Genomic DNA, 22,737 nt, shown 5'->3' on the forward strand with positions numbered 1-22,737 from the left:
GGGTCATAAAGAAAGCTTTTGGCACATTGGCTTTCACAAATCAATGTACTGAATACAGGAGTTGGGATGTTATGTTGAAATTGTGTGAGACATTAGTGAGGTCTAATTAGGAGCAGTGTGTTCCGTTTTGCTCACCTACCTACAGAAGAGATGTAAATAAGACTGAAAGAGTGCACAGAACATTCACAAGCAGGTTGCCAGAAATTGAAAGCCAGAGTTAACTTTATTCCCTAGAACGCAGAAGATTGAGAGGAGATTTGATAGAGGTATACAAAATTATTAGATAGAGTAAATGCAAGCAGGCTTTTTCCGTTGAAGTTGAGTGAGACTGCAACTAGAGGTCATGGGTGGGGGGTGAAAGGTGAAGTGTTTATGGAGAAAATGAGGGAAAACTTCTTCACTCAGAGTGTGGTGAGACTGTGGAACGAGCTGCCAGTGCAAGAGGTAGATGTGGGGTTAATTTCACAAGCTTCACAAGGGTGACTCCAGGAATGAAAGGGTTATATGAGGGATGTTTGATAGCTCTGGGTCTGTATTCGCTGGAATTCAGAAGGATAAGAGAGGATCTCATTGAAACCTTTCGAATGTTGGAAGGCCTATACAGAGTAGATGTGGAAAGGATGTTTCCCATGGTGTAAGAGTCTAGGACAAGAGGATAAAGGCTCAGGATAAAGGGGTGTCCTTTCAAAACAAAGATGCGGAGAAATTTTTTTAGCCAAAGGGTGGTGAATTTGTGGAATTTGTAGCCACATGCAGCTGTGGAGGCCGGGCCATTGGGTGTATTTAAGGCAGAGATTGCTAGGTTCCTGATTGGACGTGGCATCAAAGGTTATAGGGAGAAGGCCAGGAAATGGGGTTGAGGAGGAGAGAAAAAAAGATCAGCTATGATTGAATGGCAGAGCAGACTCAATGGGACAGATGGCCTAATTCTGCTCCTATGTCTTATGGTCTTATTTCAACATTTAAGAGAAATTTGGATGCGTACATAGATTGGAGGGGTATGGCCTGTGTGCAGGTTGATGGGACTAGGCAGATTAATGGTTCGGAATGGACTAGTTAAACCATAGGGCCTGTTTTATGCTGTTAGTACTCTAAACTACTTTATAAATAGAACACAACATATTTTACAGCTCATTCTCAGAATAATGCTTGTGGCATTGAGGTAAAATGGTAGTTTATATCAATAAGCTATTTACACACTGCGGTTTTTGTTACACTGCTGTGGTTATGGATAGACGATAGATAGAACAAACCATGGAGTATGGGGAGAGATCACGTTGCACCATGTGATTAAACTGCAGCTCATAAAATGGCTTAAAATAGCGTTTACTTTGCCAGCAACACAATTACAAACAATTATTAAATAAAGTAGGTCCTATGTTGCCAAAATTAGATTTTAGTTTAATCTTCTATTAACAGCACCAATTTTTAATGAAAAAACCTTAAAGATTAAAAGCCAGTTAAGGAGATTGATTCTCCATCCATTATAACAGATAGGAGTTGCAGAAAGCGTAAAAAGATTGTAGTAAATAAATTTGCAGGCATGAATTGTTTTAATGAAATCACACCACCATATAAATGAGGTAATTTCCACAATGATTGCAGAAGCTCCAACTACATCCAATACCTGTGGCAGCTAGAGAACCTTCCCAGTAACTGAAAACATATTAATAGCACTGTTAGATGTGTAATCTTTTTTATAAAGGCAAAAATGATTTCAGCTTGATAGGGTCATAAAGAGAGCAACAGGTATATAAGATTGTAAAGAGAGCTTTTGGCACATTGGCCTTCATAAATCAGGGCACTGAGCAGTGGAGTTGGTATTTATGTTGAAGTTGTATAAGATGTCGATGAGACCAGATTTGGAGTATTTCTCACCATCGACCTACAGGAAAGAGTGGACTGGTAGTATAGTAGTTAGCACAACACTTTACAGTACCAGCAACCTGGGTTCAATTCCCGCTGCTGTCTGAAAGGAGTTTGTATGTTCTCCCCATGATCATGTAGTTTTCCTCCAGGTGCTCTGGTTTCCAAAAATGTATTGGTTGAGAGGTTATTTAGTCATTGTAAATTGTCTTCTGATTAGGCTAGGATTAAATCAGGAGTTGCTGGGCGGCGTGTCTCAAAGGGCCAGAAGGGTCTATTCTGCACTGCATCTCAATAAAAATAAAATATACCAATAAGGTTTAAAGAGTGCAGAAACTTTACAAAGATGTTGCTGGCACTTCAGGACCTGAGTTATAGTGAAAAATTGAATAGGTTAGGTCCTTAGGACACTGCAGTTTGCCTCTCGCCACAATAAATCTACAGCGGATGCAATCTCACTGGCTCTCCACTCAGCCTTGGATCTCGTGGACAATAGCAACACCTACCCAACAGCAATTCCTATGTCCAAACGGGTTCTGATTCTTTATTCCCTGGAGAACAGGAGACTGTACAGCAGCGAGACCTGGATAACATACGCTAAGCAAGAGAGAAGGTCCAGCACCTTCCATTTAAGGTACCTTAATTGCATTTTGGGCATCTCCTGGAGAGAAAGAGTACCCAATGGTGCAGTTCTCTCTTGTGCTGGCCTCCCTTGCGTCTACGCCTGTGCAGGCAGTGTAGGCTGCACTGACTGGGCCATGTCTGCCTCATGCAGGATGGCCGTGTCCAAAAAGACATCCTCCGTGGCGAGCTGGCTTCAGGCAGGAGAACAGCCGGCCACCTGCAGCTGCGCTACAAGGATGTCTACAAGTGGGACATGAAGACACTGGATATCAACACTGAGTCCTGAGAGGAGGTTTCAGCCAACCACACCAGAGGGAGAAGCACCCTGAAACAACACCTTAAGTCAAGCGGGAAAAAATTCCTGAGGGCAGCAGAAGACAAACAGCCCCCGAGAAAGGAAACCTGCATCTCCAGCAGATCTGAGACTACTTATAGATGCAACCTTTGCAACAGAGACTGTCACTCCCGCATGGGTCTTGTGAGCCGTAGGCAGTGCTGCACCAACAAAGTAGATAGCTAAGCTGTAACATCCATGGTCAATGTCAAGCAATGGAGGGCCACTAATTGCAATGTACTGTAAAATAGCAAATTTCACAACATACGCCAGTGATATTAAAACTGATTCCGGTCCTTTATTCCCTGGAGCACTGGAGAATGAGTGGAGATCAAAGCATACAAAATTATGAGAGGTATAAATGGAGTGAATACATTGCAGGCATTCCCACCTCAGATTTGGTGAGAATGGAAGGAGAAGTCACCAGTTTAAGTTGAAAAGTGAAAGACTTAAGGGGAATCAGAGGGGCCTTCTTCACTTAGAGAATGTTGTGAGTATGGAACAAGCTGCCAGCTGAATTGGAAATGGAGGTTCAATTGTAACAATGGACAGATACATGGATCAAAGAGATACAAAGGGTTGTGGTCCAGGTGCAGGTAGATGGGACTAGTCAATCCAGGCCGGCATCAACTAGATGGGCTGACAGACCCATTTCTGTGCTGTAATGCTCTACGACTCTCTAGCTCTAATATTGAAAGTTCAGTCAACCACTTCAGAGCAAGTTAATTCATAAAGATAACAGTTGTGGATGGCATAGGCCAAATGTAGACTATATAGGCTTCAATCCTGTTGGAAACACATTGAGGAAAACACAAATCAATCTTTTAAATTCCATAGGATGGTACCCTGATGATCAGATCCACGTGCTTCCGATTAGTAACTTCAACTCAAACAGATTCCCATCTTAGGCCAGTTGCATGTTCTCCAATCCTACCTGTTACTGAAGGGAAGTAGATGCCGACCAGCAGGGTGAAATAAGACGTTATGTCGGTGAACACGTAAGGTTGATCCAAGTCAACTTTTTGGGGTGAGGCAGTGACAGATGACAGCTGACTGTGCTCTACGATCACACCTTTAGTCAAATAATTTGCCCACAGGTTTTCTGGAAAAACAAAAAGTAATGCTTCAATTACATTTGTCTGAGTAGAATTACCATTTTCTATGTCATAGTACTGTTAACGAGTCTTTGTCTAGCATGCTATGATGTTAAGCTAAAGTTTAAGATTTAGAAGGGCCAAGATGACCTGTTTCCATGCTGTAATTGTTAATTGTTATTGTTTTGTTAAGCTTTTTCAATGTCCCAAATTTTCCCCATACACAGTAAAAGGGGGCAATGGAATGTAAAGTATGGGGAAAATTTGGGACATTGAAAAAGTTTAACCACAGCTTTGGTGAGGATTGTTGAAGGAATTGCCCATCTATACTGGCCATATCATCAATATCTCCTATGGTTGGCTTTCCAAATGAAGACAGACACTGGCTGGTGATTGGAGTAGTGCATAGCTGACAGTGCTCCATTGTACCAATGCATTTACAACACTGCAGAAGAGGCAGTGGCACCTAATACTGCAATTTCAAAATTGCCCTGTTCTCAGAACATCACCCTTTTTCATAGAAACATAGAAAACCTACAGTATAATACAGGCCCTTCAGCCCACAAAGTTGTGCCAAACATGTCCCAACCTTATAAGTTACTAGGATTACCCATAGCCCTCTATTTTCCTAAGCTCCATGTTTCAGGAGTCTAGAAACATTATAGTAATTCTGCTAGATTAAAAAATATGACATTTATAAAATAATAATAGGTGAAAGTGACAATGATTTGAAGAAGATGGAATCTGATAGGAGAGGACAATGGACCATCAGAATCAGAATAAGTTTAATATCATTGACTATGTCGTGAAATTTGATGTTTTCCTACAGTAGTACAGTGCAATACATAAAAATTACTGTAAGTTACAGTAAGAAACAGACAAAAAGTAAATAAACAGTGTAAAAGAGCAAAATAGTGAGCAGTGTTCATGGATTATGGACCGTTCATAAATCTGATGGCAGAGAAGTAGAAGCTGTTCCATTGATTGTGTATCCACTGATTCCAGTACCCCCTCTTTGATGGTAATAATGAGAAGCGGACATGTCCTGGATGGTGAGGGTCTTTAATACTGGATGCCACCACCATTTAATGATGGACGGAGGCTAGTGTCTATGATGGACTAGGGAATAATGGGAAGAAGGTGAGGAAGGAAACCGGATGGGCTGTGGGTGATGGGCAAAAGGAGAGGGTGGGGGGAGGGAAAATACATGTGGTGCTGGGGCCGGTGGGTTAAGAGAATACCAAGCGAGTGTCCGAGGGGAGTGGCTACAAATGTTGGAGGAAATCGATGTCCATGCTGCCAGGTTGATCAGCAAGGTGTGTGATCAATACGCTTGACTTAAACCTTAATGTGCATGCCAGGCTTTTGAGCGATCAAGAAAATAAGCCACTTGCCAAAGAACATTTAACACGTTCATGTGGATGATCTAGTTCAGCTTCTTGGTGAGCCTGAAGTGTTGAGGGCAAACCCAGTGATGATAGTATCATTGCTCATTGGGGAATGCTACTATTGGTGGTGGTATTGCCTATGACAAGAATACAACACATTACTGGTTCAACCAAGCAAGGATCTTGCTCAGGTCCTTATATAGAATGCATGTATTTTGCAGAAGAGAGTAGTGCCACTGAAGTGAACATTTACTGTAAGTATATGAGCTAAAGATCTACTTGATTAACGGAGGAATTGTGAATGATGCTGAATGCTGTTGAATCATCAAACTCTTGACTGCATCAATGAGCCCATTGACAAAAGAACTGGAGATAGGCTAACAAAAGCAGTGATATCCTGGAATATGATTTACTTTTCAAATTCACAATCCCCTTTTCTTTGCAGCAAGTGCAATTCCAAACACTGGAGACTACAACTGGCCACTTAGACCTCAGTTCTGTTGGAAACTTGGACACGATACAAAATGGTATTACAGGAAGGATACTGCACAGATAGAAGATTGGCTAACTAGTAGATGGAAAAGAGTCGGAATAAAGGGGGCCTTTTTTGGTTGGCAGCTGGTGACTAGTGGTGTTCCGAAGGGGAGGTGGTGGGATCACTTCTTTTCATGTTATAGGTCAATGATTTGGATGACAAAATTGGTGTAATTGTGGCCAAGTTTGCAGACGATAGAAAGGTAGTTGGAGGGCAGGTGGTGTTAAGGAAGCAGGGAATCTGCAGAAGGACTTGCACAGATTAGGAGAATGGGCAAGAAAGTGGCAGATGGAACATTGTGCACGGAAATGTATGGTCATGCATTTGGTAGAAGGAATAAAGACAGACTATTTTCTAAAAGGGGAAAAGTTCAGAAATCAGCAGAGCAAAGCGACTTTGGAGTCTTCATGCAGGATTCCCTAAATGTTAACTTGTAGGCTGTGTCAGTGGTAAGGAAGACAAAAGCAACGTTAGCATTCATTTTGAGAAGACTAGAATACCAAAGCATGAACGTAATCCTGAGGCTTTATATTGTAAGGCATTGGTGAGACTGAACTTGGAGTATTGTGAGCAGTTTTGGGCCTCTTATCTAAGAAAGGATGTGCTGGCATTGGAAGGAGTCCAGAGGAGGTTCACGAGAATGATCTCGGGAACAAAAGGGTGGAAGAGTGTTTAGTGGCTCTGAGCCTGTACTCACTGGAGTTTAGGAGAATGGGGGGGGGGGGGGATCTCATTGAAATCTTTTGAATGTTGACAGGCCTAGGCAGAATGGACATGGTAGTCTAGGACCAGAAGGCATGGTCTCAGAATAGAAGGACATCTATTTAGAACAGAGATGAGGAGGAATTTCTTTACTCAGAGGGTGATAAATCTGTGGAATTCACTACCACAGATGGAGACCAAGTCTTTGGTTATATTTAAAGTGGAGGTTGATAGGTTTTTGATTAGTAAGGACTTCGAAGGTTATGGGGAGAAGGCGGGAGAATGGAGTCAAAAGGGATGATAAATCAGCCATGATGAAATGGTGGAGCAGACTTGATGGGCCAAATGGTTCAATTCAGCTAAAGTTTTATGGTCAGGCAATACTTGATGTTAGTAAAACATTTTTCCTTGTTCTCTAAGTCTTGTGGTCTTTGTTGTGGTGGGTTGCAGAGGTGAACTCAACATTAGCATCGGTGAACGGTTTGCTGGAAAGAATTCACCACTGAATGGAACGGTCAGTCACTTCTTCCGCCAGTTAGGCTAGAGCTGACTGGAAAATAGTTACCTGGATCAAATTTATCTTGTTTTAAAATCACCTGTGTATAATATGCCACATTTTCAACCATATATCAATGTCACGATTGCATTCATAATAGCTGCCTGGGAGAGGAATCAGATTATGGATGGGGGTGGAGGGAGGTGATGAGAAGCAGATGTCTGGTGTGTAGGTTGATGACATAGAGGTCTGGGTCATTTGGAGTAAACCAACTTGACAGAGGACTTCGAGAGAAGGAAAACTAGAATCAGTCATACAGTACTTTTGTCTGAAGTCACCAACTAATATTTCACCCTTATTTCCTGGACTCACAAGGAGCTCTTAAACAAGATTAACTTAGACGATGTGCAAATCAGCACAGTTATGCAATGCAGCCTGAGTTAATATCTACACAATGTTGAAGATTTAATCTCAATGACAAATGAATGCAATAAAAATGATTAAATATACCATATCCAGAATTCTGGTTGCTTGCCAATAAACAGAACATCTGTTACTAAATAGCTCATGACTTTGCTATATTTCTTTCTTTCAATGCAAGCCCCGAGCAAATGAAACGAGTGACATTGAAACTTGGACCAACAGGAAACTTTTTGATCTAAGTGACAAATAATATCACTTATGGTTTAAAGCCACCACAATATCAATTTTAAATAGCTATGAGAATGATTTTTATGTGCTGTAAGAAATTTATATATCACTGCCCTCCAGTAATCGAATTACACACAGTGACCACTTTATTCGGTGTAACTGTACATCTGCTCGTTAATACAAATATCTAATCAGCCAATCATGTGGCAGCAACTCAGTGCATAAAAGCATGCAGACATGGTCAAGAGCTCCAGCTGTTGTTCAGACCAAACAGCAGAATGGGGAAGAAATGTAATCTAAGTGAGTTTGACTGTGGAATGATTTTTGGTGCCAGACAGGGTAGTTTGAGTATCTCAGAAACTGCTGATCTCCTGGGATTTACACACACAACACTCCCTAGAGTTTACAGAGAATAGTGCAGAAAGCAAATAAACACCCAGCGAGTGGCAGTTCTATGGGTGAAAATGCATTATTAATGAGAGTGGTCAGAGGAGAATGGCCAGACTGGTTAAGCTGAGAGGACAGTAACAATAACTCAAAAAAACCACAATGGTGTGTAGAGAGCATCTCTGAATGCACAACATGTTGAACCCTGAAGTGGATGGGTTACAATAGCAGAAAGCCATGAACATAGACTCAGTGGTCACTATACTAGGTGACCACTGTACCTAATATAGTGTCCACTGAGTGCATTTTTTAAAACTAGCTTTTATTGGAAGGAATTTTAGACAGTAGTTCTGTTTCCTCCAGTTCTGGAGTAGGTTGCTTTGCTTGTTTTAAGTCCTGAAATGCATTTGGGCTTGGCTCAAACTCACTGGCTGAAGCAATATTGTAAGATGACCCTTTGTATTTTAACACATTCATGTTGTCCCTATCACATAGCCTCCTCTTGACTGGTTTAATCTCTCTCTTTCTTTGTCACCAATACTTTATTCAAGGACATAGTCAAGTTACTCCTTTTGAATTAGTGGGCAGATCCACGTGACTGATTCAATTGGTTTTGATCTCCTGGTCTGACTGATGATAAGTTTCCCTGTTTATAAAAACATTGACGTTCATGGCAAAGAATGGAGGCCACATCAGCCAGAAAGAGAACAATTCAGTGCTTCAAGCCAATCTCCATCTGTATTGTCAAAGGTCCTTGTTCTGAAGTATCTCCTAGAATTTCTGACAGGTTCTGCCTCAACCTCCATTACAATACAACTGCCACTAAAGACTCAGAAAATATCCACAGATGTATGGTGGAGAGCATTCTGACTGGTTGCATCACAGGCTTGTATGGAGGCTCCATTGCACAGGATCACCGGGGGCTGCAGAAGGTTGTAGATTCAGCTATCTGCATTACAGGCACAACCCTCCCCACTATCGAGGACATCTTCTAGAGGTAGTTCCTCAAGGAGCTGGCAATCATCACTAAGGACCCTCACCATCTGAGACATGCACTCTTCTTATTACTACCATCAGAGAGGAGATACAGGAGCTGGAGGACCCACACTAACAGTTTAGGAATTGCTTCTTCCCTCCTGTCATCAGATTTCAAGACAGTTCATAAACCCATGAATACAACCTCATTGTTTCCTTTTTTGTATTATTTATTTATTTTATATTTTATCATAATTTTATGTTTTTGCAATGACCTGCTGCGGCAAACCAACAAATTTTACATAAGACAATGAGAATAAACCTGATTGTGATTGTGATTCTGAATCTAGCTCTCCATTACTCCTTGGGTGGAAAGAGATAATCAACATGCTTCTGATTCTTTTACCAAAACTATGTGCCTTAGCTATTGATCTTCCTGCAAAAGAAGATAGGTACATCTTGTTCTCAGAATAGATCATTTCAGTCACCCCTTTAGTCCTTTGTCCCAAAGAGAGAAATCTTAGCTCAGCCTATCTCACCTCCAACCTCCAGCACTAACACCTTCTGTCGTTCTCCTACATCCTTCCTGCAGTTCGCTGATTTGAATATGATGTGATGACTACATAACTACAATGACATTGTAGAGTAATGGGTGTCCAGTGGCACTGACTACATAACCCAGTGCTCCAGATTAAATGGGAGAGATATTAACCAACAGCTGGTAACGCACTGAATTAATTAACCATTTCTGCCTCCCACTGATTCACACCATTACTCAGATAGTCACCAGTAAGGAGGCTCAATAACGTTTATTACAGCCAGCTGCATCTTGTAAAACTAAGACCGATTAAGGCTCAAAGAAGTCATGGGAGCCATTGAAGACTGAATTTCTGCTGGGGTATTTGAGCCACGAACGACCATGTGAGAGAGGGAGGACAAAGGTTTTTGGCACCACCCTGGAGGAGGTGGAATTAGGGCATGTCTAGCTACCTGAAGAGGACACTTTAGGCTGATGCTGTGGATGTGAAGAACATGGAAGGAAGTAACAGTCAATGTGGATTTCCTCAGGAACATGGATGCAAGGCTGGAAGGCAGGATGAGCTTTAGTGACCACACCCAGGCTATCCTGATGACTAAATACAAAGTTAAAATAAGATCAAATGAAATAAAGTACAGACTTTTTTCCCATAGCAGAAATGATTAATAGGAGGTGATTTTAAGGTGACTGGAGTAAAGTGTAGGTGGGATATCAGAGGTAGGGCTTTAACACAGGGAGTGTTAGATGTGTAGAAAGTGCTGCCAGGCGTGGTGATAAAGGCAGATAAACTAGGGACACTTAAGAGACTCTTAGATAGGCACATGGATGAAAAACATGGAGGGCTATGTGGGAGATTGATCTTAGAGTTAGTACATGCTGTACTGTTCTATTTTCTCTATTCTGTGTTCAGACTGACTGCACCACTGGCCTCACCATTGGCAAGTGTCACTATGTTCCAGCACCCACTTACCATGACTACGTTTTTGGGATGTCTGAGAAAACTGGAGCACACAAAGAAAACCCACACAATTATGGGGAGAAAGTATAAGCTCCTTATGGACAGTGGCAGGAATCGAGACCCAGTTTCACTCACTGCTGTCCTGTTGTAGCATTCATGGTAACTGGCTGTGTCCTTAAGACATACTGTAGGACATTCAGTGACAGACATTCCCTTTCTGGCAGGCGTGGAGGAGTCAGGAGTTGTGTGGAAGTATGGAGCTGGTGCCATTGGCCACCAGTAGGACTGAAGCAATAAATGAGGAAGGTAACTACACATCTAATTCTCTTTCCTTTTTATACTTCTTCACACTTTTCTTACTCAGAAGTTCCAGTCTGTGTAAACCCATGTTTGCTTCTTTCTCATCTTCCTTCACTAATTTGTTTCATTTTCATTTCAGGTACTGGATAAATGGAAACTGTTGGGATTGTCTACTGTATCTGGAGCTACCAGTGTGGCCTCCTCTACATCGGTGAGACTTGACATAAATCGGGGGACTGCTTTGTCTAGCAACTTTGCTCTGTCTGCAACAAATAGGATTTCCCGATGGCCAGCCATTTTACATCCACTCCCCATTCCATACTGACATGTCGGTCCCTTGGCCCTTCTACTGCCATGATGAGGGCACCCACAAGTCGGAGGAGCAACACTTCACATTCTGTCTGGGTAGCCTCCATGAACATTGATTTCTCTAACTTCTGGTAGTTTCTCTCCCTCCCCTTTTCTCTTTTTAAATTCCTCATTCTGAGTCCCGACTTACCATTTCTCCTCACCTGCTTATCATCTCCCTCTGACACCCCTCCTCCGTCACTTTCTCTCGTTCCACTCTCTTTTCCTATCAGATTCCTTGTTCTTCAGCCCTTTACCTTTTCCACGCATCACCACCCATCTTCTCATTTAATCCTCCCTCCCCCACAAATCTACCTTCCGCCTCACCTGGATTCACCTATGATCTTTTAGCTTGTAATTCTTCCCCTCCCCCCATCTTCTTATTATGGTTTCGTCCCTCTTCTGTGCCAGTCTTGAAATGTTGACCTGCATTTTGTGTGTGTCTTAATGAAAACTTCTCCACCACACCAGTTTTACACAGTGCCTTAAATCACTTTAAGGCACTTCACAGGAATATTATCAAATTATCAAGGTCTGTTTCTGAATTTATAACCAGTGGATGAATAAAGGAACCAGGAAGAACTGAACTCTCGAAAGTTTTAAGTGTGTTAGTTTAAGCTGGGTTAAAACTTAATGCAATTTAGATTCTACAATAGTGAAATATAGTTGGTTTCCGCATTGATTTCATGCAGAGATCAACAATTGAATTCTGACATTAAATAATTAACTTTGGACATGGTTGTAAACACTTAGAATTTTCCCCAATTCACACATGTTCTAATTCACCTTCCCTGATGTACACTGATAGCTGCAGATTGTCAGAACAACTGAGTATCAGGAATGAGTAGTACAAAGGCAGGGATTATAGTGTATTTAATATTTCAATATTATTTGAGTAATATTATAAATATATTGTTTGATTAAGATTCTTTTTGTTTACATAATTCATGGCATATATCATTATGACACGCCATGAGGGTGTACCTTGCTATAAAGTAAAAAACAAGAAGACATGTTTATTCCCGGCTCCATATTTTTCTTTTGATTAGATTTATGTTTTGGAGTTACAAAACATAACAGTAATGATAAGTAAATTTTAAAACAAACCCTAGATGACTACTGACCTGTTGAAATGCAGCGAGATGTTTGAGTTTTTAAAAAAAACACAACACGCTTTCTTCACAAGAGGATAGAGTCAACCAATTTTAAGAAAAAGGCAGAAAATGAATGAAATTCACAGGTTCATAAGCAGTGAAAACCAGGTGGTAATAATCATAAATTTAAAATAAAGTGCAGAAATGGTTGGCTACATCGGAAATATAGACATGTTTGATTGCACAATAGATAACTGGCTGATGCATACTGAGTGAATTGAGCAGTATTTTGAAGGAAATGAAGTAGCCAATGGGAAATAAATGCCAGTTTTACTGAGTATAATAGGTGGGAAAGTATACAGGTGGCTTAGAAGTTTAACTGTTCCAAACAAAGCAGCCAAAACAACCTTTGCTGATATTGTGAAAGTGATACGGGAACATTTAGAACATTGTTGATTGCATTACACTTTAGGTTTCACAAGCTGAATCAAAAGGAAGGGAGGCACATTTCAGCATATGTGGCTGAATTAAAGAGATTATGTGAGTATTGTCAGTTTAGTGATAGGCTTAATGATGCACTGAGAGAGTGCTTAGTTTGTAGAATCTTACAAGAAAACACTCAAAAGATGCTCCTAACTGAAGCAAGATTTACATTTAAAAGAGCGATTGAAATAGCTCTATTGATGGAAACAGAACAGAGAGGCACAATTGAATTGCAGTCAGGAATGAAAGTGATCATGAACAGAAACCTGTCTAGCCAAACAAACTGTGTTACCACCATGGCAGGGTTTACATACACCAGATCAATGCAGGGTTAAAGTTGAAATTTGCAGTAAATGCAGCAAAGTAGGACACATACAAAGAGCACATTGGGCAGACAAAAATAAATGGACTGCACAGGGAAGAGAAAAAGATAAAAAGTCAAGTTGCAGTTTCAAAAAGAGCACTGATGTGAAAAATCTGGTAATGATGAGAGTGATACAGGACTGAGTAGTCTAGAGATTTACAATGAGAGAACAAACAATGGACAAGCAATGTGGCTTATACCAGAAGTGACCCGCCAATTAATTAAAATGGAATTGGACACTGGCATGTCTGTTTCAGTGATTCTACAAATGAGTTTGAAAGGAATTTTAAAGCTAGTGAACTGAAGACTGCAGATATCCAACTAAGGACTTATGCTGGTGAAAAGATAACTCCTCTGGGAATGAAATTCAAAACATTCATTACAGTGAAATACAACAACCAAAAAGCTACATTGGCTTGTATGTAGTAAAAACAGGAGGGCCAGCATTGTGAGGATGTGATTGACTGAGACTACTATAACTAATCTACAACTTAAGGCCGATCCATCTACCATTAAGCTGAGAACCCTGGCTGAGATGCCTCGCCTTATGGAATAGGTGCAGTCATGTCACATCTTATGAGTGATGGAAGTGACACCCTATAGCCTTTGATCACAGTCCCTTATTGCAGCAAAGAAAAATTATGCACAGATTGACAGAGAGGACTTGAGTCTGCTTTAGCATGAAAATGGTTTCAACCAGTACTTGTATAGGATAGAATTTACCCTTAATACTGATTACTAGTATCCATTTTCAATCTGTGGAAGAATTTTCCACTAACAGCAGCAACAGGAATTCAGAGGTGGGCTCTGTTTCTTGGAGGACACAATTACAAGAACGAATTCAAGAGGATAATGATTCGTGGAAATGCTGGTGGATTGTCCTGTTTACCAATGGAAAAGGAAATACCTGAAAAATTTACAAAAGAGGACACTCCCCTTGACATATTCTCCTTAATGCAAATTGGAAGTCTCTCTATTACAGCAGAGTTGATCCAAAGGGAATCTAGGAAAGACCCACACTATCTCAAATCTACATAGCCACCCAAAATGGTTGGAATGTGCAGCAGAAAATTTAGTTCCCTTATTTTTCACCAGCTCCAGGATGAACTTGCCCTTGACAAAGGTTGCCTTATGTGAGGACTGAGAGCTATTGTAGCATCCAAGCTGAGAGCTAAAGTGTTGGAGGAGCTACATGACAGTCATCTAGGCTTGGCCAAAATGAAAGCGTTGGCTCTACGCTTTGTCTGGTGGCCTGGGATAGATCGGCAGACTGGGCAGCTTGTTCAGAGATGCCAATATGTTTGGGATGCCAATATATGTCCAAAAGAAAGGTGTTCAGAGCTGTCAGAATCATCTCCTGCAACCACCATGGAGGAAGCCCCCGAACCTGAGATTGTTTCACAACCACAAGTCTCAGCTGCAAAGCAGAATGACCCCCCTCTAGTCAGGACAGCCATTATCCTACAAGAGTAAGAAATCCTCCACAATGATTAAATCTTTAGGCCTGAATGTGACTTTTTAAATACATACATATATATATAAGTTGAGATGAATTCTATATCAGGTTGGACTGAGCAAGGTGAGTGAGTGAGCAAGCTGAGCAAGGAGGAGTGTTGTGTATTTAATATTTCAATAAAATTTGAGTAATATGATAAATATATTGTGTGGTCAAGCATTCTTTGTTGTTTATATAGTTCATTATGTGTTACTGTACATGTAAAATTACATGTATGGCATTCATCGTTCATTTACTGTACACCATGTCATGAGGGCACGCCTCATCAAGAAGTAAAAACTAAGGAACATGTTTATCCCCATCTCTGTGTTTTTCTTTTGATTCATTTATGCTTTGGAGTTGCAAAACATAACAGGGATGACTTCTAGCTAAGAATTATCTATCTGTTCACCATACCGTCTAGAGCAGGGGTGTCAAACTCATTTTAGGTCACGGGCCGGATTGAGCAAAATGCAGCTTCATGCGGGCCGGATCAGTCGGACGCGTGCGAACGCAGCTTTCGTTGCCTCCGTTTTTTCAGCCTGCTCTCATGTGTCTCAGTCTCTGCTATAACTACAAAGTGTTTCACTTTACAAATTACGTTTCTTATGAAGAAGACTGCCGAATAAACACTAAAAACCCTGAAAACCTGGTACCTGAATAAACTCAGCATTAGCCATATCATACGCCATAGGCGCTTCGATTAATAGTAATTAGATATTATCTCGCGGGCCAAAGATAATTCCACCGCGGGCCGGATTTAGCCCGTGGCCCTTGAGTTTGACATATGTGGTCTAGAGGCATGAACGATATTTTGTTTTTGGGTCTGTGAATGGGGTGGATGAGACAACAAACCTACATAAGCTGGAGTGTAAGTTTGCATTTGTACTTCCTGATTAAAATATCAGTTAAGTTTGTTCTATCTTGTTTCATATCTTAAAATGCTTTTGATCAGCGAATTACTTTTGAAATATGATTACCAATGCAATGTTAAAAATCTAGAAGCCTATTTGTAAGGTCCTATAAATAGAGATGGGAAAAGAATCCACCTCTTTTGAAGTCTTACTAATGATATAAAGTTTGGTCAGGACTTTGCTCTTCTTAAAATAGCTTAGTAGATAGTTTTATCCATAAGAGATCATAAGACCAGAAGACATAGGAGCAAAATTAGGCCAATGGGACCATTGTGTTTGCTCTGTCATTCTATCTACCTCTTTCAACCCCATTCTCCTGCCTTCTCCCTGAATCTTTGACACCCATACTAATCAAGAACCTATCAAGCTCTGTTTTAAATATATCCAATGGCTTGGCCTCCACACCCATCTATGTATTTCATGGAGTCACTATCCTCTGATTAAAGAAATTCCTCCTTATCTCTGTTCCAAAGGGATGAGTTTGCATTGTGAATCTGTGCCCTCTGGTCTGAGATTCTCCCACTATTGAAAATATTTTCTCCACATCCACCCTATCTAGACCTCTCAATCTTCAATAGGTTTCAATGAGATCCCCTTGACACCCCTATCTGACAGTACAGGACTCACTTGGTACATTTAGATTTTGTGCTATTTCTCTAAAGCAGGAAAACTTCCTGATCTTTCCATGAGCAATGATGCTTACGTACAATGACAACTTGTTTTCACTTTTGCCTTTAGTTTACTAAATACTTGAATCTAGGAAAATACAGTGATGAAATAAAATTCAAAAGAAGGTCTTGATTAATATTTCACAGTCAGAACTGTGTCAAATACAGAACTAGATTATAATAACAAGCCGTCTAAGTTACCAGCTGAGATTGTAACATTGCAGTGTTTGTTTTATCATGGAGCAGAGGTACAAGGGTTTTGTTTGTGCACACTGATTTCAAAGTTCTATATTCAAAGTAAATTTATTATCAAAATATGTAAATATCAGCATATTCTACCTTGAGATTCATTTTCTTGCAGGCATTCACAGGGAGACATCAGCTGAGAAATAACATTTCTATCTATCAATTGGGATTGTATTAAAAACCTGCTTGTAATATACAAACATGCTCTTAGAAAAGGACAATGCTGTTTAGTATTAAGCTAGGAATCCCCTGGCATACTATAAGTATAATATTACTTACATTCCACGCAGACAAGTAAAACAGTGAAAATAAAACAATAGGCCAAAGCTGAAAGAAACTTTGTTAGTTTAGTAGCCTAAAATTTCAATATTGGGCAGGTAGGATGGTGCGGCTTGTAGAGCCATGGTCTCACAGCACGAGAGGCCCAGGTTAAATCCTGACCATGGCCGCTCTCTGTGTGGAGCTGTACGTTCTCCTTGTGACCTCTCACATAGCAAAAGGTATGATATTAAATACTTGTTGTGTAGGTGAATGGCAGGAGAATGGGGAAGGGGGTGGAATCGTTGGCTTTATGAAAATGCTACAGGGAAATAGACAGGAGTATGGGGGTGATGGGAATGATCGAGACTTAGCATAGTGTCATTGGGCTGAATGGTCTCCTGCTTTGCAATGAAAACATATGAGGTTGCAGGGTTTTTGGACCACTCCTGCACAATCAGAACGTGTGGTATCATTGCTGTGACTATCAGTGTTCTTAGGGTTAAAATGCATTGACAAGGATTTGAAAAGCAAATCCTAAGGTAAAGAATTTTGGTTAGTGAAGAGAAGTTGGAGCTAGTTGGCAAACAACCAAATGATCAGTGACATGAGGAATAATGTCTGCACATCCTTAGGAGAAGTGGATAGCACCTGAGGAGAGAGAATTGTTAACAAGATCAGATAACCTGAAAGCCATGATGGGAAATTGGGTTGTCAACAGTTCGGAATTGAGAGAGCAGGGAGAGTGTGCCATGGACAAGATGACTGATAAGCATGAGCAGTAATTATGGAAAAACTAGATAAAAAAAAACTATTTTGGAGAAATTTTGGCCTTGTTAATCATGGGAATGGATGTAAGACCTGGGGCAACTGATTGAATTCTCTCTTCCTTTATGAGAAAGAGTTCCCAAGGACTCCTTCCACTTCCATCAGAGAGATGCTAGAAGATGTTCTGTTGTGGAGAAAAAGAATCCAAGAATGATCTGAGTTTAATAACAAAGTGATTTTGGTACCTGATTCACTTAATAAGGGAAATGGAGATGAGGATTATACTAAGGAGAAAGTTGTGGGCTTGATGGCTTTAGCTAAGATATTAGAGGTAGAGGGAAAATTGCTGAGCAGCTGCAGGAATGTGGAATGCTAATGGTTAGGTGCTTGGGATTTGAAAGTTGTGAGGGATTTGAGAGGAGGTGTTTTTTCCAATGCCAAGGAAGATTGTGTTTGGGAGATGAAAGGGAAATGTCAGTGGTAGGGATCCAAGGTGCTCCATTTTTGTGATACAGGTGATGGGAGTAGCAAAGATTACATGGCGCATAAAAATCAAGTGGTAGTTATAATTGAGGCCTGGGAATTCATCCCTCATGAAGGACAGAGTGAGGAAGGGATGGCAGTACTCAGAAGAGAGAGGTAGTGATTGACTGAGATGGATGGAAGAACCACCGAGACTGAGGAGCCCTCCACTGAAGAGGTTGAGTGAGGGAAGCAGTAACGTTTTCACAGTAATAAATGTAGATGATCCCTTGGAAGGAGTTGGAAAATGAGGATCCTAAATGAGAGATGGGAAAGGGAAGACGCTCGATGGTGAAAGAAATCCCAAAGAATCCAGGTGTGGATTTCCGGTGAAAACCACAATGTAACAATGATGGAGGATATGATAAAGGGTGGAAGATGAGAACAGGTAGTGAGTGTCAGTCAGGTTCACTTAAAGAATGTGATTTTAATGCTTTCATCAAAAATAACATCATGAGTAGCAAGAGCCATGTCTACAGATGAATAGAGACTCTGGAAGTTCAGATGATGATAGCTGATCTATTGGAAACATCCACAAGGCTAACAATGGAGGAGTGAGTTGTAATGACATTGGAATTGCGAGATTTGCCTCCAGTGAGTGGAATTTCATTTTTATTCATGTTTCCAGAGAAAATTTAGATATAATTTCAAAGGTGCATCCTGCCAGCCACCTCTTCCAGATGTTGAAACATACACGAGAGCAGCCAGCAGTCATCCAGATGAGAATGGTGAGAATCAGTAACACCATGTCCTACTCTAATTTCTCTTCTTCTATCCCCATTAGTTCCATATGTTTACTCACGGGAAAATTATTAATTTAATACTTTCATTTTTGACTTCTGTAGTTGGGTTTGGTAATGTTAGGAGGGATGTCTCATTTGAATTTTAGGACAGATTTGACAGTGAAGGTTACAGTTGACATTTAGATCCATATATGAGATTATTTGGATATTTGGAAAGTGGTCTGGCTGGGATTTCAGCTGTCTGATCTGCATAAGAAAAATACACAATTCTTTCTGAATTGCTTTTCCCAGAAGAAATCACTCCAATCAACCCTAGTAAGTTGATTGCAAGGACCAGCAATTGCCAAAATAATTTATCACGAAGTTCTCATTTTTTTGCTCTATTTTGCCTTTTACAACTCAGCATAAAGCAATAGACTAGAATTAACTACTTTTAGGTAATACTACTTCATTTCTCAGTCAACTTACATGAAAATTCACTAATCGATTCATTTCTGTCAATCTTGCAGAAGGGGAACACTGGCCATTGAAGTATAGTTGGCTGCTTCTGTAGTTTTAACTAAAATGATATAAGTGATGTTTGGGTAGGGTGGAGAACACAGTTCTGTCGTTTTTACAATTGTTGGTGAAATGTCTTAAAATTCAATCAGGGCAGGTCAGCATCACTGGCAAGCCAACATCAAACCTACAGATTCCTTGTCTGGTGCTGGAAGTGAAGAGGTTTACTTTGATGATAGGTTTTCTTTGAACTTTACTGCTGATCTTGACTATGGAACAGATCAGGACATGCAGGGCTTGGGGGAAGAACTGGGACATAGACAGATGGATAGATATTGAACCCAAAGGAAATTACTGCGTCACACCAGCATTACAAGTGCACAGCTATGCAAATACACAAATATTAGAAGAGAAGCATGGTGATGTTTCTCCGAGGACTGCTCTTGCACTCCCAGTGAGTAAGGGCTGAAGGTCAATGAGGTGACAAATGGCCACTGAGCTAAGCACATGGCCCCTCAGATCAGACTCTGGGAAGTGCTTAGATATCTGAGTTGTGGGTGCTTTACGATCAGCTTCAGAACCTTTATGTTCTCACATAGAACAGTGCAGCAGGGGAATAAGCCCACAATATTGTTCTGAACTAATTATGACATTATTATATAATGAACTATTAAAGACACTTAAATTAAGCTAATTCATTCTGCCTGCACATGGTCCCTATCCCTCCATTCTCTGGACATCCATATGCCTATCTAAGAGGCTCTTGAATGCCTCCATTGTTTCTGCCCCCACTATGTAATAAACTTGCTCTGCATATCTCCTTTGAACTTCTTGCATCTTAACTTCAAACATCTTAAATGCTTGTTCTCTGGTATTAGATATTTTGACTCTGCGATACCCAACCTCTGCTTCTATTGCAACTCAGCCTTAGCTCCTCACAATCCTATAAACTTGTATCAAGTCTCTCTGCAACCTCTCTCACTTCAGAGTAAACAATCCAAGTTCATCTGATCTGTTCCCATAGCACTGGCTCTCTAATCCAGGCAACATCTAAGCAATCTCTCCAAAGTCTTCACATCCTTCCGAAAATGGGGTGACCAGAACTGTTGGGTGCTGTCTTTCATTGCTTCTATTGTGTTTCTGGGATTTATTGTGTATGCTCACAAGAAAATGAATCTCAGGGCTGCATATGGTGACATAAATGTACTTGATAATAAATTTACTTTGAATGCAATACCCTGGATGTGGCCTAACCAGAGTTTTATAAAGCTACAACAGAACTTCCCGACTCTTGAATTCAATTCCTTGCTTAATAAAGGCAAACACACACACACACTTCTTCACCAGCCTATCAACCTGTGCAGTCAATTTCAGAGAGTTATGGACTTGGACCTTAAGATCCTTCTGTACGTTATCACGGTTAAGGGTCCTGCCACTAACTGAGTACTGTTCCTTTACATTTGATCTCCCAAAGTGCAGCACTCACATTTGCCTGGATAATATTCCACTTGCTATTCCTCCACCCATATCTGCAACCGATCTACATCCCATTGTATCTTTTGGCAATCTTCTATACTATCCACAACACCAGTAATCTCTGTATTGTTTAAAAATGTATTAACCCACAAATCCAGGTCATTTATATATACCACAAGCAGCAGAGGCCTCAGTATGGGTCCCTGCAGAATGCTGCTAGACATGGACCTGCAGCCAAAATAAGTCCCATCAACCATTACCCTCTGAATGCATCAGAACAGCCAAGTCTGGATCCAGCTATCCTGTGACCTCTGCGAATGTGGTGCCCTAGTGTGGCCATGGGGAACCGAAAGTTGCGTAGCTTGCTGGTTCTCCCCTTAGCTATGCATCTAATAGCTCTCAATATGCACGGCCAGCATAGATGTGGCTACAGAAGGAAGGGGATTTGACATCAGTGCTGACCACTTGCACACGTAATGCCCACACCTTTCTACCGTTCCTTGCATTGTCTATTACCTGTGATTAGTCCACTGGCGACTCCCGGAATCCCCTGCAGCTCAGTAAGGTTGTTTTTCTCAAAGTATTCGTCGCACGTGGCATTGAGGAAACTAGACGAGCAGAAGAGTTGCCAAAGTTTGGTGGTCACAGTCTCGTTGGCCACTGTGATTACTTTGGCACATATGTCAAAATCATGCTGTGACAGTGTCCTGTTCCCTAGAATGCAGACACTGGAGATAGAGAGAACATCCTGTTAACAGCGATCTATGAAACACAGATAAGCCTCTGCTCCACAATGATAAATGTTCCCTGGAAGTTAACCTTCCTTATAAACACATCATATTTTTGAGTAGATCTCAAAAGTAAGTGCTTACGGTAAATGAGCTCCATTTTTCAGTTCTTGATTGGTAAGGAGGTTAAAGGTTACAGGGAAAATGTTGGAAAATGGGGCTGAGAACTAAAAAATCAGCCATGATTGAATGGCAGAACAGACTCAATGGGCTGAATGGCCTAATTCTGCTCTTATATCTTATGCGCCTTATGGCACAATGCAAAAAAAAATGCACGGTGTGCTATTCAAAATCTATGGTGGAGCTGTGTTTTAGCTGCCCTGAACATCAAAGGTTTAATTTTCTTTGATGCAGAATGTGAGTGACAAATTCCTGGCAGTTAGCTGTCCCTGCAGAAGCTTGAAGACATGCTCGGGAGGTTTAACCTGTGGTTTCAGAAGATAAAAGGCCTGCCTCCTTCTTTTTCAAGTTTTACAAAGATGAGAATGTGTTGCATGTGGGTAGACAGAGGTTGTTACAGAGAGGCACTGGACATAAACACAAAAACTCCTACTGCCATGAGCTCCTTTATCAGTTTAAAACCAGGGCCCTATTGATCCACCCACTGCTAACCTCCAGAACGGACTATATTTTACTAGCTTTAGCTTTGTCTCCATTTCAGGAACACATTCTTGGTAACTGAGCCTGTGAATCTTTTGAAACTAGAGTTTATGATAAACTATGCTATGGATCTATATGGTGATCTGCACCAGTTTATTATGGCAGCGTTTCCATAAACTGAGTTTGTAAGCTGCCCATACACACAGCAAGGAGAGGGATTCCCAAGAAAAGGGAACCAAGCTTTTTGGCACTTCGAGTCTGTTTTATTAATGAATACCATGGCCATAAACAGCTGGATATTTTTGATTCCCTTAGTGTCCAAAATACTGCCTGAGCATCAACTGGTTAGAGAATTCTAAGGATTCAGAACCTATCAGGGAAATAATTATTTTTCTTCATTTTCGTGTCAAATGTTGCACCCCTGAGGTAATGGCCTCTGCTCCTTCATTTACACTCCGAGGAAACACTTCACCTGTAAAGCCCCTTAATAAATTTCAATAGATTATTGCTCATTTTTTCCGATCTCTATATAATACAGGTGTAGGCTCTCATTCTCTCCTCACAGGACAATTCAATCATCTCAGAAATCCCTCTGATGAAACTCTTTTGCTCCAAGAAAGAGGC

The 22,737-nt window shown here is 40.8% G+C and overlaps 1 protein-coding gene across 3 annotated transcripts in view; it reads right to left on the reverse strand.

The window, feature by feature from the left end:
* Positions 1-22,737, reverse strand: part of LOC140735960 (solute carrier family 12 member 5-like) — a 1,160,378-nt gene that overhangs the window by 122,949 nt on the left and 1,014,692 nt on the right. For all 3 annotated transcript variants that reach the window (XM_073061588.1, XM_073061587.1, XM_073061589.1), the window contains exons 8-9: positions 21,242-21,453; positions 3,759-3,926 (exon numbers count right to left, since the gene is read on the reverse strand). In XM_073061588.1, the coding sequence (XP_072917689.1) occupies positions 3,759-3,926; positions 21,242-21,453 (380 nt within the window). The remainder of the gene's footprint in view (positions 1-3,758; positions 3,927-21,241; positions 21,454-22,737) is intronic.

The sequence above is a fragment of the Hemitrygon akajei genome, chromosome 11 (genome assembly GCF_048418815.1).
Source record: "Hemitrygon akajei chromosome 11, sHemAka1.3, whole genome shotgun sequence".
Classification (NCBI taxonomy): domain Eukaryota; kingdom Metazoa; phylum Chordata; class Chondrichthyes; order Myliobatiformes; family Dasyatidae; genus Hemitrygon; species Hemitrygon akajei.